Below are 18,980 nucleotides of genomic sequence, written 5' to 3' on the forward strand. Positions count from 1 at the left end.
GAGCCCTGGTCTTTCGTTGGGAATCTTCTCTGAAGGTGTCTCCACCTCCTTCATGCAGACGCACACCCCTCGCCGCTCCCTCCACACATGTCTTTTTTGACATGCAGCAGCAGCCTATTGGATTGCTACCACAGGATGGGTTCTGGCGCTCCCCCCTCTTTTCTTTTTTCTCTTTCTTTCCTTCCTTTCCTTTCCGTCCTTTCCTAGGCTCCGCTTGCCGTAGCATACACCCTCTCGAGGGGTTTGCCTGGATCATTTATTTATCTTGTGCGCATTAAGAAACCACCATTAGGCTTTGGTGGGAGGCGCCTTACTTTCTGCGCGCTAGCCTGCCTCCCTTGCGCTGCGATAGGAATACACAATTGAACAGAAGCTGCAAGCTTGGCAGGAGCTGCCTTCTGCGTGCCCATTTATTTCCCGGATCCGTATTTTTTTGCCGACTGGGTCATTGCTGTCCCCTCTCCAGGGTTTCATCTTATTTTTTTTGTGTGTGGATTTTTAATTATTTTTTTTTTTCGGGAACCCTCGCTGGAGTTTTGATGCCGGGCCGGACTTAGCGCGGGCGCGGAGGAGCTGCGCGGAGCCGTGCCTCCTGCCCCCGGGCCCCGCCCGCGGATCGGCCTCCCTGGCCCGGCGCCGGCCGCGGGTTGGCCGCGGGGCCGCGGAGTGGCGGGTGCGCTGCGCCGCGCCGCCGCCTCCCCGCGGAGCAGCCGGGGGATGCTGCTGCGCCGCGGCCGGGCATAGGCAGGAGCCGAGCGGGCGGGGGAGGGAGCGGAGAAAGGAAGGAAGGAAAGACGGAAAGAAAAGATACCCCAGCCCCGAGGGGAGAGGAAAAAGAGGAAAGGCGAGAAGGAGCGTGAATGTGAAGGAATGTGCCTGCCCGCCGCCGGAGCCGCACGCTTGGGATAAAAAAAAAATAAATCGAGGAGGCTGATTCTTGCGACTTATTACCTGGGGAAAAAAAAAAAAAAGAAAAAGAAAAACCTGAGAGCGGAGGAAGAAGAAGGAGAGCGAAGAGGCTGAAGCGGGCAGCGCAAGCGGAGGGCGCCCAGCGGATGTCGCGGCCGTCCCGCTGACTCCGCGGCTGCGGGAGGCTGCGCGGGGCGGCGCGGCGCGGGGCATGCCATGCCGGCGGCGTGACTGAGCGGGGCGCTCCCGCCGCCCGCTCTGCTGCGCTGCGCTCCCCTCCGCCCCGCTCCGCTCTCCTCCGCCCCCCTCCGCCGCATGCCGCCGGCAACCGCGGCGCGCTGATGCCCCGGGGCCGCGGCGGCGCTGCGGACGGCCCCTAGGATGAGCGAGGGGGCTGCCGGCGCCGCGGCGCCCGGGGCGGCGGAGGCGGCGGCGGGGGGCCCGGGCGGGGATGGGGCCGGGGGGCCGCCGCGGGAGCTGCGCTGCAGCGACTGCATCGTCTGGAACCGGCAGCAGACGTGGCTGTGCGTGGTGCCCCTCTTCATCGGCTTCATCGGCCTGGGGCTCAGCCTCATGCTGCTCAAGTGGATCGTGGTGGGCTCCGTCAAGGAGTACGTCCCCACCGAGCTGATGGACGCCAAGGGCGTGGGGCAGGACCCCTTCTTCCTCTCCAAGCCCACCGCCCCCCCCCGCGGCGCGGAGACCACCGCCGCCGCCGCCACGCCGCGGCCGCCCAGCCGCGTCAGCCCCCGCCTCACCACGATGAGCCGGGCCCCCCCGCGGCCCCCCGGCACCCGCGGACCGGCGCGGGGCGGCCCGCGGCCCACCGCGGCGCGGCAGCCCGCCGCGCCCCACACGGTGCCGCCCGCCAGCGGCCCCCCCGGCACCGCCGGCCGCGGCGCCCGGCCGCCGCCCGCCGCCCCCAGCACCCCGCCGCTGCCCGCCTGGCCCACTGCGGCACACGCTACCTCCTCCTACAAGATTTACGTCCACGACTCAGCGCCGTCCTGGACTTTGTCTCCCTTCCAGGAGTCAACCACCACCACGCCGGAGGCCAGCACGACCCCCAAAATCCGTAAGTACAGCCAGCTGCCCCGCGCCCTCGGGGCTCCCGCTTGCTCGCCCCTCTCCCTGTCAAAACCCGGTGTTTGCCGAGCGCCGGCGGGGTCAGGCCGGAGCGATGCCTCGGTCGGAGGCTGCCGCCGCGTCTCGGGGAGACACGGGGTTCCCGTGCGATTGCTGCCCTGTGGGAGGCCGGAGAGCTCCGAAGTTTGCGCTTCTTTTCTTCCCCCCCGCTTGCGCCCCCCTCACCCCCCAGGCAAGTTCCCCGCTTGTGTGATGGATGGTGAGACAGGAGCAGCCATTTGAGGTGACTAGATTTCGCTGTGGTTTTTAGGAAAGATACGGACCCCCTCTCCCCTTCCAGGCTGCTCTGCGGAAGGTATTTAGGAGATGCCGGGAGGTGTCTGAGCGAGAGGGACAATTGATGACCCCCTTGGCAGCGGCGGCTCCTAGAAGGGGCGGCGAGGAGAGCGATCCTCGGGAGCTGCGGGGTGGGTTGTGCCTCGGCCGCTGAGGGATTTTGGCTTTCCACACAGTCCTCTCCCTTGATATAGAGAGCGGGCTCTGGAAGGATGCTCCCTCCGTCCCAGCGGCTGGCTTCTGAAAGAGCCGCCGCCAGCTCCACCAGAAGGAGCACAGGGCACCCCGCGAATATGCAGATGCAGCTAAACGCTTTCCCAGCTCCTGTGTGTGTAGCCACAGCACCGTCTTGCCGTAAAGGACTATTTCTTTTAAGCAGAGGAGGGGGCTAGTTCCCCGACTGATGCTCGGTGGCTGGCTCTTCCCACCCTCCCAGGCACAAACGTAAAGGTTCGGGCTAAATCTAAAAATTTGCTTGGTCTGGGCGCTTCAACTTCCAGCTTCTCATAAAGGTTATCTAGGACAAATGCAGTCCGTGCCAAAAGAACTTCTGTGTGATGCTATTTAGTGAAATGCTCGATTATACTGTATTATAGTAGTCTTCTGCATTTTCTTGGATGCAGCATAGGAAATGAGATGCTGTGTCCCCTCCATTAACTCTTAGTTGCTTCTGCTGGGAACGTCCATTCAATTGAATGCTACCACCTGAATTGCTTTTTCAGCCCAGGGCTCCCCTTTTGCATGCTAATGTATGGCTATTCCGCTAGAGGATTTTGTTAGCAAGTCATTTGAACTTTATTTTGTCCATTAAATCTAGTTGCTGATGAGCCCCAGGGTAGAGAGTATATGCAGAGTGAACTGATCTTGTGAATTGACAAAATCGGAAGAAGAACAGCAAATTGGATGTGTATGTGTGGGTGGGTGGGTACGCAGGTGGCGGATGGCTGGGAATGATTACGAATAAAACTATCACTAAATCAGAAGAGCAAACAAGGCAGTAACTCGCTTTCCCTGGTGTCTGCTACGGTAATTGAGAAAGAGCCATCCCTTACAGGTGTGTCTGAGCCTGCTTGCTCTTTAGGTACAACCTAAGGAAGTCAGATGTTACTAGAAGGAAAAATCTCTGGTGGAGCTGAACCCTACCCATTTCACTTAGGTGTAGGGAGCTGTATAGGGCACTACTTAGAACAGCAAAGGGAGCCTGATTTTCAACCTGTGTCTCTGTCTTCAAGCCTTGTGTGAACCAGATGTGTTACATGTCCAAACTGCTGTGACCCGTGTGTCTGAAATGCTGCTCGGGCTTGCCAGGTGGGATCTGTTGGGGACTAAATGCTCCCTTGCAATCTCTTCTCTCTCCCCTTTCTGTCTTTTTGGGTATGTAAGAGAAATCCACAGCAATTTCCGCTCCTCTATGCTGTCTCCTTACAAGGTATAGAACACAAGAATATCCTGATTAATAAATAATGTTCAGCTGGCAGGACTCTCCTCCATGCAAGACACACAAAGGAAGAAGAAAACCCACAATCTTGAAATGTTCCTGGCAGTTGCAGAGTCTCATAACTATTATTTGTTTTAGGGAGACTGCTAATACCTTTTACAGCAGGGTGTTTCCCCTCATTAAATACAGCTCAGTTATAGGATGAAACGCTAGAAGTGCAAATCCAGCAGAAATTGACCCTGTTTGGGCACATTGATAGCAGAGATTATCATTAATGGAAGATTAAATAGATTACATAAAAAAGGATTTGAATTTGTAGGGCATGTGGAAATTTTTTTTAAAGCCTACAGCTGTACTTTCCTGATACATCTAAGCAGCTCTGAGGATACATGTAAAATTCTCTGAGGCTGCAGTATCCACTGGAGAGGAGAAGGAGAAGAAATGCAATCTTTCTGCCATGAACTGCTGACATGGTGTGACCCCAAAGCAAGTATCTGCATCTGCCACTAACAGCTCTTAGAAAGGGAATTTTAAAAAATAAATTCATTCTCATTTCCCAGGTTGAGCTGCACGTTCTTCTGTGCCCGTTGCTCCAGCTGCTATTGAAATGAAAGTCATGGATCCCGTTGTACCGTGTGAATACAAATCTGACATGACAAATCTGATGCCCTAGCTTTCAAATTAGTGCACACCCTTGTGTGATCCTCTGGCTTGGCAAGGCACGTATGTGGGCAGGAGTCATAGGTTATTTAGCATTTCACCACTTTTAAGAAAAGAAGCAGCTGTCTTTATGCTGCTTCATGTTGCAGTTTGTTTAATTGTTTTAACACGTTAAAATGGGCTCAAAATATGACTTACAAAAATGGAAGGCAAATCAGGAGTTATTTCTCCAGAAAGCTGGATGATTGCCCACCTGAAGTAAATGTTGGTAAAGCCTTTTCTCTATGTGTGTATTCATCTGAAGAGATGTTGTGAAATCTCTCACTTTTTTGTGGGTGTGCATAATGACAATAATTCTTGGTTGTGTTTCACTCAAAGTCAAGCTATCTGTTAGCTGTTTTGAAAGTTCTTGATGAAGATCCTTCAGGTTCTGACTAAGCAAAAGCCACTTACTCATCAAATCTCACTCCGTGTCTTGTGCCTGCATGTGTTTCTCACAATCACGCACGGACTATGGCTTTTCAGCAAGAGCCTCTTTATCCAGTGCTCAACACAAAAATCAATCATTGGTTTAGAAGGATAGTCCAGCCTGTAGATCAGAAAAATCAACCAACTGACTGGAACACGCCAGTGAGGTTTTATTTTTATCAAGCCATTGGTTTCATTTCTGAAGAGTCATGCCCTGATTTTTCCAATATGCATTTTTCATGGTAGTCTGGGTTCTTCAGTAATGTTATTATCTTTAAATTGAGATACTGTACTTATAAGAATTCCTCTGTGAATTCAGCTATGAAATAGCACTGTGGTTTCTCTTGTGTTCATATGACCAAAGGCTAATGCAGAGAACCAAGGTCAGACAGGTGGGGCTCAACTAATGCATAGTAACCAAGGAAAGAGATGTTACAGAACTCTCTGTCAATATATCTTGTGGAGGCCAATTGCGACCTTTTTTATGAGTCCAGACGGCAGCCTTAGTAGACTTTGATTTCCTGCTAAAGATTTTCTGGTCCAGTCGTTCATCCTAGTCATATCTCTTGTTTGTTATGCACGGCATGGGTTCAAGTAACAAGCATCTGGCAGCTGAACTGTTACCAACACTGACATTTTGGTAAAAGCTGTTTGTTTTATTTTGCACTGACTCAAATATCTTTTTCACATTAAGGATGACACTTAGATGGAACTGCGGGGTTTTCACCAACTGGAGGGTGTTGTGGGAGGTGCCAAACCATAGTAAAACCAGACCTACTCTTCCCAGAGCTCTAAAACGTTCTGCCAACAAATGACATGTATCTGCGAACACTTTGCATTATGATCATGAGCTGTCATTGAAACCGAGGGGAGCACACATGACTGTAAAGCACGTGCCTTTAGCATCGACTAAGATTAATATGTCAGTTATTTATCAATTTGTAATGCATCAAAAGCTGTTGAATTGAAAAAAAAAATACTGAAGCGAACTGGGAGTTCTAAAAGCATTTGCTTCTTCCTCATTCCCACTTATTTTCTATTCACATACCATGAGTCAACGTACCACAGACATGATTAGATTTGTGTTTCCCATCTTAAATACTTGTCAACAGGAAGGCTACCATCAAGATAAAAATAATAAATACAGAATTGTAGTCACACCACTAAAGTGCAAGTTACTGTAATTTGTTTTATTTTTCATATTTTACAGCTATAATTTGCTTCATCTATTTCAGTTAATTTGGATGACATTGGACTTAATTCTGTTTTCCATTTGTAATCCCCTTTACAGTTAGGAACTAGCACAGTTATCACTGAGTTCATAAGGAAGTGGAATGTTTAAATAAGTCCCACTCACAGATATGTACATTGATTCTATTCAGGTGTATTTCCTCTCTTTTCCTTTTATTGAAGTGTTTGTTGGAATCCCATGACCTAGGAGAGCTTTCACAGCACTGGTAGGATGAGAGGAAGGGATGTGGCTGAAATTACTCTGTGCTGCCTTTTAACCCTGGAGAAAATTCTTTTGGGGGCTCTAAGGCTTCTCATTACATTGATTTAACCTGTGATCACTGGTAAAAGCAAAGCCTTGCATTTTATTTGGCATATTTTTTTTAGCATCTATACAAGGACATTATGTGATATATTATATGTTGACAACAGAATACCATTATTAAATTAAAGTATTGATTCATTGCAAAGTATTATGCTAAAGTAATGTCAGTGGTTTGTCTAAACCCACAGAAAATGGAAATTAAAAATTAAAGCAAAAGACCTGTCTCTATCTACAGTATTGTGTCTAGTGTTGCAGTACATTTATCATCTGACTCATTGCTTTGAAACCTCCTGCAAAGCCCAGTAAATACACGGATTGGTATGGATTTGGCTTTCACTTTATCTTTAAATTCTATAGCTCATGTGGCTTTCAGGAAGTACCTAAAACATACTAGTGTTTGGTTTCGCTGATTTCTCCCATGACGTGCTTGGAAACAAACTGCACAAGGAAAGGTGCCTAGTAAAATCATGTAGGACTGCCTGGTCTCAAATAGAAATAAATAAATTAAACTCAGAGACTTCTGTATGTCTCTGAGTCTGGCGATTTCTTTTTGAGATTCTTTGTGGTTTGAACAAGTTTGCAATACTCCAGTCTTGACTGTGCACATGTGTGCACAGGCAGGTGTACACACGCACAAAATCCAAGCAGGTATTTGTGCATTTGCACAGTACCTGTTTTCGAGGGGGGTCAGGACCTCAAAGACCATTGTAACTTCAGGACCAGTCTTTACTAAGCAAGACAGCTGCTTTGGTTGTGGTGCTTGTTCTTGCAGTGGAGGTCAGAAAAGAAACCTGGAGGTTTCATTGTAACTAACTAGACTTAATGCCAAGTTAAAGTGCATCTTTTTTAGTTTGGAAGTCTCTTTCAGGTTCTGCTGCATGGAAGGGATTTGTTGTCATTGTTACTATTAAGCATAGGTCTGTTTTTTTCTGCATTACAAGAGTAGGCAAAACACAATTAGGAAAACTGAGATACTTTGTGTTACGGAGATGATTTCTTACTATAAGGGACTTAGTTCTTGGATTGATATGGTGAGGGTTAGAAGTGTCATTTAGTAAGGTGGCTGTGTCCCAGATCAGAACCGAGGCTCTGTTTTCTCATTGCTCAGAACTAAATTTCCAAGGCGGTCAGCTCTTAAACCTGCTTTCATAGTTTTACCATCCCCTCCACACCTAATCTCAAGCCACTCCACCGAGTAAAGTACATCTTCAGTGGTGGAAAGCAGGTCCCTGTGAGGGCTGAGCAGATGGGCTTGCTAGGCGAGGGCACTTCTGACCAGGACAAGACAGAGGATGAGCATTCCAATGGCTTCTCGGTAACACACAGAGAAAATAAATGCACATAGGTGGACAAGTCCTTTTTGAGTGGGTTTTTACTTTTTATCACACAGGTTTCTGGGGCTTCTTAGTAAAATGCATTCAAGAGGAGAAAAAGTAATAAAGCAACTACAAGGAATATTAAAATAGCAGTTACATATATAAATTTCAGTGTCCTTTTCACAGAAGAACTACCTAATTGGATCAACTCTTCCTGGTGAAATTTGGTGATAGCAGGGGAAAATACATTTACTAAATGTTTATTGCTAACTGTTTAAATGGGTGTTTCTGAAAGTTTATCAATATGCTCAATATTACTCTAGTGATATTTACAAATATAGATAAAATAAGTAAGCCATACAAAATTCTTCCAGTATTCCATTTTTTGTCTTCCAAGGGCAGTATTTTGCATTTCCAAAGCTGTGTTTTTCATGTAGCTTTTTCATGTAGCTTGTAAATAGGAGGATTCCATGACTTTCAGGGGGTTTTTTTACAACATATTACTCCTGTTTTTTTGGTTTTTTTTTTTTTTTTTTTTTTTTTGTGGTCTAGTTCTGATGATTGCTGACTGTAGGAGACACAGTGTTCAGCCTCAAAGATAATTCACTTCATATCATGCCTAGCAACTGATTTTTAAATCCAAATTGATTTATGTTTTTTCCTCAGATCAGTTTGATTTTTGTATTTCTGCAAAAATTAAATCTTTGGGAAAAGCTCAGGTAGAATGGGAGAGACTCACTGTCCAATAAAAATGTAACTGGGTAAAAAGATAAAGTGAAACTTTGGTCTGAAATATCTGAAGAAATTCCTGCCTTAGTCCCTGTAAAATAAGCCCAACAACTTGTAAAGTCTCCTCTTTTTGCTTTAACATCTCCTTTTTGTTTGTTACTTTCTGGTTTATGGCTTTTCTTTTCCTTTTAAAACTTGAATTAATCTCTTGGCCATTCTAAGGGCCCTACAGTTGCATCCCATCCCCACTCTCCCCTTTGTATTTCACGCTTATAGCGAAGATGCACGTTAGCAATGCGTATATATTGGCAATGTGGTAGGTGCTCTTTGTAGAAAAATGAATTGGTATTTTGATCTGTGTGAAAAGACCTTTCACTGACTCGTTTTGTAACTTTGTTAGAAAAGAATTGAGGAAAAAATATCCTGATAGTATTCCATGCAGAAGTTGCGCTGAAATAAGTAGTTTAAGAGTCTTCAGTGTTATGATGAGATTGCTATATGGCCCAATTTTGCAAACCTGTAGGCCCAGTTTAGGGTGTGTGAGTGATGCCTTTTCTCTTCTGTAGAGTTACACATCTGCAGAATGAGGGTCAATTCATGTGAGCATCTGTGTGATTAAATCTGTTACTGTGTTTTAGATTGCAGTGTGAATGCTTACAAAACATGCCTGTATAAGTAAATGTACATCAGCATTAAAATGCTGCTTTGTTAAAGTTGTCAGTGTTATTTGAACTTACTAGAACTGAGTTTCCGTTAGAACATTTTCTTTTTTGTGTGTATTTAGCACTACCATGAAAAATATACCGTTATCCTGTTTATTCTTCGCTTGAAATACGTTCTGTAGTAAAACCTTTGTGTTCTGGGGGACTGTAGTTACTTAGCTGTAGACTGTCACAAGACATGTGGATCATGAATTTTTTTTGCACATCACTTTTAAATGATTTCCTTACCTGAGTTTTAATTTTTTTTTTTAATGGTATTATCCCAGAAAATAATACTTCTGGGTTTGTAAATTTTTTTCTCTGTATCACTTCCTCAGCTAGATATATGCCAACACTGACTTTTTCCTAAAGCTTATAGGTAGAAAATGTTTTCTAAAACATTAGAGATGGCAAGTTGTATTTTAAGATTTAGTTATTTTCTGAAACCAAAACTATGAAATTATCTTCACATTCTTCATTTCAGAGCATCATTACTGTTCAAGTTCAAGATACTAGTTCAGTAGGAACTGAGCCTTGATTGCTGGTTGTTACCAGATAGAGGGGCTATAGCACTGTTTAACAGCAAACCATTAAATTAGTATTAATAGCAAAGAGCCTCTTTTCCAGATCTGATTATTCTCACTGATGTCAGAACTTGTAAAGCAAGCATTTGAGATAAGATGGAGTTATTCTCCTGGAAGGGCTTTGGTGGTCTGTTGTTACTGCAGTGACAAGGGTTTTTTTCTAACGTAGTTGGCAAGGAGGGTAGAAAACGTACAAACTGGCCTGCAGTTGCTGTGCTGCTTCTATATGTAGTCAGGATTTTAACAAAACCAAAAAAACTTGTATCAAAAAGTGTTGCTAACCTACCAAATTGTGCTGCATTGTGCAATGCTAATGTTTACTTATGTCTCCCAGTTTAATGCATAATAAAATAGCATTTCCAATAGTGTGCTCAGAGTGGCCGAGAGTTGTAGCTAGCTAACCTTCTCAGTGGCTGAGTAATACTGTAGAATATTTAAAAAAAAAAAAACAAAAAAAACCAAGAAAATAAAACCAAACTAGGGAATCTTTGTTTCCTCTCCCCACTGGTGAATTACAGTGCAAGTGGTCAGAAGGCTATCATTAAAATAGTGCTAAGATATCCCAGAAGTTTTGACTTGGGATTGATTGTGTAATACTTGCTAAAACCCATCTATTAATTGTCTTCCAAAGGGGTGGGCTTTGTTAGTGTGTTTTAAGAGTAATGTTTGTGGAGAGGAAATTTATTTTCCTGTTCAATCTGTCAGTGAATTTACGAAAGAGAAGCAGCATTTTTGTTTGAAACCTAGAGATAAGCTGCACTGAAATGGTATGGTGATTTTCCTGCCATTTAATGTATCAAATATGAAATCTTTGCACTGCCAGGGTTCAGTGGGCAGTGGGTTCAGGAACTTAACTGAGGGGATTATTCTGATGAGTGTCAGTGCTCCTGATTTAGAAGGGTAGAGGTACTTCTATAATTATTTCATAAGTAGCTAAACCACATTAGTCTTTAGCCTGAAATCTGGCCCAGCTACATAAGGGTCAGAGCGTTAAAAATCAATCCTCTCTCCTTTTTTTTTTTTTTTTTTTTAATAACTGAAAAGCCAAAATGCCATGTATAAATACATACAGCAAAGACTTTTTCCTTAAGCCATTTGGGTTTCTTTTGCTTTTAGATTTCAATCTTTATTTTATAACTTCTGTTAATAGAGCATACCATATATTTCACAGGCTCAGCTGCTTATTTATAAGACCGTATCTCAGTGTACTAAAGTTGATTGTAATTGGTTACCATCAATCAAAAATGTTAGTCAGAAAAATACAGGTTGCAAACTAAAACAGTTTATTAATGGGTGAAAATACTCATTGAATGCTGTTTCTGAGTTTATAACATACACACTTTTAAATTCACTGATTATCTCAAAGCAATGTAGAAACGATACTATCTGGTGCTAAACTGAGACTACGTACTTCTGCAACAGGTTTTCATAGTGCACGTAGGCTCTCTTCTACCAAAGCTGCTCTGTTAGGAGGTTGTACCTTTGCATCAACTAGTTACCTTCCGAGCTATGAAGATGCCAACCTTGACGCTCATAGTGATAATAAAAACAACACAGAAAATGCAGTTTTCACAGGATACTTCTAGAGTCATAGGATTTACAGTCCGAAGCCTCGTTTGTACTGAGGAGGGTGAACATTTGCCACTTGGTGACTGCTGTCGCCTTGCCTTTCAGAAGAAGGATGGCGGACGGGCAGTGGAGATGACGGGGTGAGCTGTACCCATCCTGCACTTCTGCACAAGAAGCTCATCAGCACAGTTCGGCCTGATCTGGGAAGACACAGCCTTTGCCTTGGCTCTGTCAGCATTAACTATCCTGCCTTGTTCTCTACAAAAGCATAGCGGGAAAGAAGTGTTTCTAAAACCTTTTCATATCTGGAGCACATTCATTACAGAGGCTTACTTAGTCCTAAATGAAAAGTGAGAATAGTAACTTAATATTTTAAATTGGTTTTAGAAATATCTGCCTGCAATAGGGAATTCTTACAGGTTTTCGTTCTTGGATGGCTGGATTTAATCAGAATGTATGAAGCTGAAATGTTAGATGTGATATGTTTAAAAGGCGAAGAAAGAAGAGTCTGATATTGTAATGGTTATTTTATAGGAAATTGAAGAGATCACTTGCATCTACTGAATTTCAGTAACTGGGTACACTGCAAGGCTTGATTACACCTTGTGTTTACACACATGTGAAAAGCTATCCTCTGTTACCTTGGCAGATGTAGGGGATTGGTAGCCAGCCACAGCTTCAGTGCTGTAAGGTGCATCTAGACATGTGAACATACACAGTTTGAGGAGCTACGGAGTAATGGCTCCTCATTCCTGATTCATTTACAGTGCGTATTTTGGAAACATGAACAGGTATTTATTCAAGTTTAGTAATAATGACTATACATTTATCCCTGATTTTAATAATGATCCCGGCTGGTGAGTGAGGTACCTGTAGAAAGTGAAGTGTATTGGAAAGGCCTAAGCTAAAAGTCCTTACTGTAAGGAGATTATTGTGGGTAGAGTCCTGCAGTGAGGATGAGGTATGCTAGGTGATAAAATTATTAATAATTGTTGCGAGATATTTTATTTGCATACCGTGAGAATTTTGTCTGTTTAAAAGCAGTGTGGGTTTATTAGGGAGCTTATTTTTTTTAAATGGTTTTAAGAAGATACTGTAAGATTATATCTAACTAATTGAATACATTACATTTGAATTATTTAATTAGAGATTATTTTTCAACCATGCCTTAATATTCTAATGCTCTCTTAATAATTTTTGCAGATTTGTAATCCTGTTTATTAATGCAATCTGTATGACAGCATAGACTCTTGGACTTTCTTCTTAACAAATACTACTTAAAAATAAATTTACAATATTTTGAGTAATGAAATAGAATTGGAATCTGAGGAACTCATCTCACATATAACTGACTATTCAGTGGGAGCTGTAGGCTGCTCTGCAGTTCTGTAAGAATCACAGCAAGACGCAGGATGGACCACAGACAGGCACTAGACAGTATGTTTTACATGAGAACTAGTAATTAAAGCTTGTTAAAGAATTTGGAGTCCAAACATAATGAAGCTCTTGTAATTATCACCAGATATGGGTCCAACTCTGCATTGGCAAAGAGATAATTAAAAGCTGCTAAGTTCAGTTCAGCTTTGCATAAATGAAGGTTGGGATAATCAAAACACATAAATAAAGGAAATAGGAGGATGTTAGATATAGTATATGTGATATGCAATTTCAGTAGTGGTTACAGAAAACAAGTTGTCGTGAAAAACCCCAACAAACCTAAAACCCCAAACATAGTATCAGAGAGTCAATGTTATTTATTGTCTTTGGTAGTTACTGTGTATAAAGATTTCCTACATTACAGAACAAAATAACTTTTCCCACTAGGTGTTGAAAGAGCGTATCCCATAGTGCAGAGATGGAGATACTTTGTGTGAAGACAGAGCTCAGGCTTGAATAAACTTCTGTGCTGCACTGTCCTCTTTGGAGCTCTGCCCTTTGTTGTTAAAACTGAGTGAAATTACCTTGACTTTCCACATCCACCAGCAAAAGGGTGACTTTGACAGTGTAGAGCCTTTATACTGCTCTATGTATGCTTTGTATATGCTAGTGCTTTATACCACTGCTATGGAATAACTTCATTTTCACAATTTCAGCCTACTTATTAGTCTGCAGTTCATCCCCAAAAGTTGTTCAAACCTCAGTGAAAGTAACAGACCATAGCTTATTGGTTATTGGAGGTTAGGAGGACACAAGTGGTCACTTCTTTTCCTCAAGCTCAGGTTTTCTGATTTGTGAAATAAAGACATGGTGGAGAGGTACAGATGAGAAGCGAGAGGTGTGTTATAGTGAATGTTCAAAAAATAATAAGGAAACACACTTCACTCTTATTTTAAATTTTAGGAAGTACTTGATATCCTTGGTTGTGCCATTGGTTGTGTGTGTAATCAGTAATTTTCTGTCAGTGAAATCTATTAGACTTTAGTATTAAAGAGGAAAGGACGGAAGTGTTTAAATTTTTAGGTGATTTAAAAGCATATCTCCAAATACAGCCAAGATATGTCCTTGAATAACAGGGGTGTATCTGACAGCAGGGTAGGGCTGTATGTGAGACACCTAACAAGCCAGTTACTCTAGTTCGTAATTCTTTATTTTTGCCCTGCAGTGACTTGAATGGGGTTTGAATTTGGGACACTCATTAGGCCAAAACCTGCCATGTTGACAACCCCATTTAAATCTTTTTAGCTTAACTTTATAATCGGTTGTCACCGGGAATTTTAGTAACTACTATGTTTTATATTGCTGCCTTGTTATATTTTAGAACTGAAGTGTTATTGTTGCCATATCTCACATCAAAAGGAAGAAACACTTTCAGTATGGTGTAGTCTTCTATAGATAGAGTCAAAATGCTCTCTGAGTAGGTGGGATCCTTAGCCAAATCCAAACCCAATGAGATAAGTGAGAATAAGTGGGCTTTAGCTAACATTTAAAATAAACAGTTACAAAGGAGTCACTTGCTTAGCCTAGTCTGTTGTTCGGCGTTTGCTCATAGCTGACTTTTATTAAATGTAGCTATGCTGATCTCTAAGAGAAAAAAATCTATTCTAACAATAATAATGTATTTATTAGAGAGGTTCTCAAATGGAGAATGAGGCAAGGTTTGTAGGAGAGATATTTTAGTCGATCAGCTAATACAATTGGAGAAAAATTGTCAAATGCTTTTTCTGTGTCTCTTTGGTGAGGTGATGTAGCTGATTTCTCTTTCACTTTTCAACCTCCTTCCAATAGTAGGATTCTTATGTCAATAAAGTTTTAGGTGGTTGTTTGTTTGTTTGGGTTTTTTATTAACTAATTAACTGAAAATGTTTTTTGTAACTTGATCTGATATACTTAGCTTTGAAGTGTAAATAGGTAAGTGTGAAGCTTGCTAAGTGTTGTCCTATTTGCTTATTTATCCTGCTCTTAGGTTTGGGGTTTAAAAACAATGTCCGTATCAGAGAAACTTACTAAAAGTGGGTAAGAAACTGTTTATCATCTTAAAATTCTCATATATTGAGATTGTCTTAGTAGTTTAGAGAATGTTTTAGTATCATTAGTTATTACTGAAGATTAATACTGTGTTAACACCTAGACATATGACCCCAACACAGACGTTTGCGTTGAAGGCTCTCTCATTCTGAATTTCAAAGCCTATATGAAATGATTTATACCTGTGCTTGAAAATATGTTTTGGTAATAGCCTTTTTAATGCCTTTAGGACATTTAATTGCCATTAAGTGGCATAATCTGCTGTTTGGAATGGAGAGCTGGGAGTATTTTGGTTGCAAATAGGATAATGAAATGGATTGAAAACAAGGAGGAGTAATAAATGAATGACTCTGTACTATTAACAACCAGCTTGAGCTCAGCATCCTATTTATGACTGGAGTATATGGTGTGCACCACCTAAGGTGGGATGTCTTTTCTCCGGCAATCATGGGGTTGACTACAGATAGTAGTCTGTCTGGGGACTGATCCTATCGCTGCTGAGGTAGTACTAAAGCTCTGTTAATTTTAATAATAGTGGATTAAGTCTGTGGATCTTCATTTGTTACTACTGAAGTCAGTGGAAGCTCTGCATGTGGCCTGATAGGGGACGCATGCAAACTCTCTGTCTGGCACAGTTGTGCCCAACGGGAATACCCATTTTACTGAACGGTGGGCTAGTATGTGCTTAGAAAGTTTTTGACAGGGTTTTTGTGTTCTGCGTGACTCTCAGTGGTTTTGTCAATCTTGATTTGTAACAATTAAATCATAATCTCATTACATAAACATGAAAGCCCTAAAAAAATTTGTGGTTTGAGATGGTTTTGCTTTAAAAATAACATAAAAGTTAAATCTTTCCAAGTGGTGTGCCCCCTTCCTTTCCACATATTTCAGTTGTGATCATGTGGCAGGGTGCTGGTAGGCAGATAACCATTAGGAGAGGCTAAATGATTTTTTGGGGATTTCAGTTTGAAGTGGTTGCTTTGCCTTGAAATTTTCTTGGGATCTGCAAGTGCAGCCTTGTTAATGATGTTTGTCATTAGTAAAGAAAGCTGCACTGGAAACTTCAGGTCTTAAAAGGAAAGAGTATGTAAAAACTAAAAAATTAAGTTTGTGAGCTGAATTGTTTACGTAAGGTAACATTTATCCATTTTGTAAGTTAAGACAACATTTACAATCTAAATAACCACTGCACTAATCCTGGAGAATGGAAGACCTCCTCAGTGGCTGGTTTGACCCAATATTTACTCTAATATGAAACAAATGGCTAATGTAGGTAGACTCCTGATATCCCAAACAATCCTGCCTGCATCTAGTATTTTTTTGTGAGCTTCGTGTAAGAGGCGTGGGTGGTTAGAATTTCCCTTCAGAAGTCTCCATTTGAGAAAAGTATCTGTTCTTCAGAAAGCAAAGTCATACAGTTTTGCAGCTTCAGGTTGGAACAGAACTTCCAGAGGCTTCAAGGTCATTGCTTAATAAGGATTTACATTAAAAAATGTAGAAGTCTTAAACTCTTTTAATAAAGAGTTAAGAAGAAAAAACAACCCCACAGTTCTCCAAAGTCCCAGGTACTTTCTCTGTAAACCGTGTGAAACTCTACCAAATGACTGACTTCTTCATAGAGACAAGCAGTTGATTGTGTAACTAGTATGCATAGTCACTGTGAAATGCATCACAGAAAGTGTGATTTTTTTTAGAAGATTTTGTAAACATATCTCAAATAAAAAAAATTCACACAGTATATTTGGAGTTTTTACATGAAATCAAGATATGATCAAAGGAGGATTTGGTATTCCACATTTTTAAAATTAACTGTAGTTTTGGGCTTAATCTTGCAATAGACATGAAATCTAATATATTCTGCTATATTTGCTTCTCAAAGCATAGACTGCGATAACTATATAGAAATTTCATTGATGGGTTCTGTAGAATCTTTATAGGGACATGTAACAGTTATTCCCAAGTGATGTATTATTTGTAGGACATCTACACAATAAACCTAAGAGAAACTGTCTTTCCTCATTTCATTTTCCTGATATATGCTATTCTACCTGTGCTTTACCGATGCAGTGAAACTGTGAATGCCGTTTTCAGTGTTCTGCGCTCATTATTCCATTGTTGCTGTTCAGTTAACATTTTCCAGAAACACTCGGAGAGAACAGGATAGTAGAGGTAGGAGCAGAGGCCTTGTGCTCAGAGGGAATGAGAAAGACAGATTTAGAAGTTCAGGAGATCAGAAAAGCCAGTGGAATTGTATGTATTGTGAAGATTTAGCATGCTTTCTCGGATGCCTAATTTATTATGATAAAACTCCTGCAAGTAAGTGAATTATTGAAGAGCTAAGAAGGAAATTGCCCCAGGATGATGTGCTGTGCCCACAATCAGGTGATACACTCTGGGATCTGTTCCTGTTGTGCTCTCCAGCAGGATTCTGTAGTATTTCTCCCAGGAATTCACCTGGGATGGGTGGCACTACCAAAGAGAAAGGAGTAATGCGAGCTAGAGGAAGAATTCCACATGTCATGGGCCATTTCTGTGGATCCTTTCAATTTTCCCAACAGAAAGATTTCGTAGCCAGTTGAACCTGTGGTTTTGTCCATGCTACCTCTGCACTCTGAGTCAAATGAACATTTAATATCATCATCACCTGAACGCGCTATGCTCCACCACTCCCAAACCTTGTTGCAAAGCTGCCACGAGTCTCAATGGACAATCATGCCCCAAAAGATCATGGTCACCATAACATTCTTATTTATCTTTTAGTGTTATTTCATCTAAAATGCTAGTTTTCAAAAAATAGATCATGAAGGGCAGCCATGTCTTTTAAAATTCTACCTAATAAGAAAAGAATTCTCAATTCAGAATGTCTTGTCTAATTGCTATGAAAGTCCAATGATGGCATTGTGTCTTGCTTGTTTCTTGCCCTGTACCATCTATTTCGCCTCAGTTTCCATTTCTCTGCCACTTGCTATATTAAAGTCAAAAATACTGATGCAGGCAACTGCAAAACATAAATTCAATACTTCTTTGCAGATGAGCAGAGAATAATCCTTCTGTATTCAAAACTTGCTTAATTTTGAGAATTATTCTTATGGATCTTTTCTAGTCTACAAAACTCTTCTGAAAGTCTTTGGAGAGAAATATTTGGAATATCTTGGCCCACCTTTGTTTGTGAGAGTCAAAGGTGTAGTTTGCTATCTGTTTGTGATTATTCATTTGTTCTGGTTTTGGTTTTTTACTAGTTGATGTTTTATTTTTTGGCAAATGCCGCGAAATATGCAATGAGCTGTAGAAAGTCATCTTCTAGAACCTTTTCCTGATGCTTCTTTTATGTAAGTGCTTAATTTTCTCTATAAGTGGTTCCTACTGGAAATATAAAGTTTGTAGGAGATGTTTCTCTATCGTATTCTGTGGTAAAGATCAATGCACAGAAGTAATTTATTTTATCTGCAGTATCCATAATTGATGCCTCATCTTTTAGTGGAACATCTGATTCTTTCATAGCCTTGCTATGAGTGATACACCGAAATGCCTTATTTATTGCCTTTACCTAACAGCTTTTAAAATTCTCTTGGTTTCCTGAATAATTTGCTCAGGCAAGATTTTATTTTTGAAAGGTTGTTTTGTCATTTAACTTGCTGTCTTCCCCTGCTGTGTTCTCTCTCTCTCTCAGGGAGAGGAAGAATTCCATACCTTCCTGAATTGGATGACAATGTTGTTTAAAATTCTTGTATTTTATATTTTCAGGCTTCCCCCCTTCCATTTAATTGCCTTCCTTTTTCTTTTTTCCAACATCCTAAGTCTTTTGAAAAGCTTTGCTTATTATTTGTAATGGCTGTTGTCTCCCTTGTGATCCCCCTTCTCTGTCATAACTGAGCTGCATCATACTCATTGTGTTTTGAATCAGCTTCTGTTTTTCCATGAGAACTGAGTCAAAACTGATCGCCTGATATCCTTTTCTTTCTCTTCCAAGAAGCAGCTGTTTAACGTGCTGAAGATTTGCTGCTAGAAATAACAAAATAATAGACTATAAGAATACAATCACATTTTCCCCTGTTTACTGTGTTCTGTGATCTTTTAAGTGGCCACAGTGGAGTAGAATTTTCTGTATTTGCTTGCATCCATCAGGTAGACAGTTGTCAAGTTATCCACTCTCCTCTGAGTCCT

General features: G+C 41.7%; 1 protein-coding gene across 3 annotated transcripts in view; it reads left to right on the plus strand.

Moving 5' to 3' along the window:
• The first annotated feature begins 224 nt into the window (after nt 1–224).
• NRG3 (neuregulin 3) overlaps nt 225–18,980 on the plus strand; it is a 407,103-nt gene continuing 388,347 nt past the window's right edge. For all 3 annotated transcript variants that reach the window (XM_054832690.1, XM_054832691.1, XM_054832692.1), the window contains exon 1: nt 225–1,984. In XM_054832690.1, coding sequence (XP_054688665.1) covers nt 1,291–1,984 — 694 coding nt within the window. In that variant the 5' untranslated portion in view covers nt 225–1,290. The remainder of the gene's footprint in view (nt 1,985–18,980) is intronic.

This window comes from Grus americana, chromosome 7 (assembly GCF_028858705.1).
Source record: "Grus americana isolate bGruAme1 chromosome 7, bGruAme1.mat, whole genome shotgun sequence".
Lineage (NCBI taxonomy): Eukaryota > Metazoa > Chordata > Aves > Gruiformes > Gruidae > Grus > Grus americana.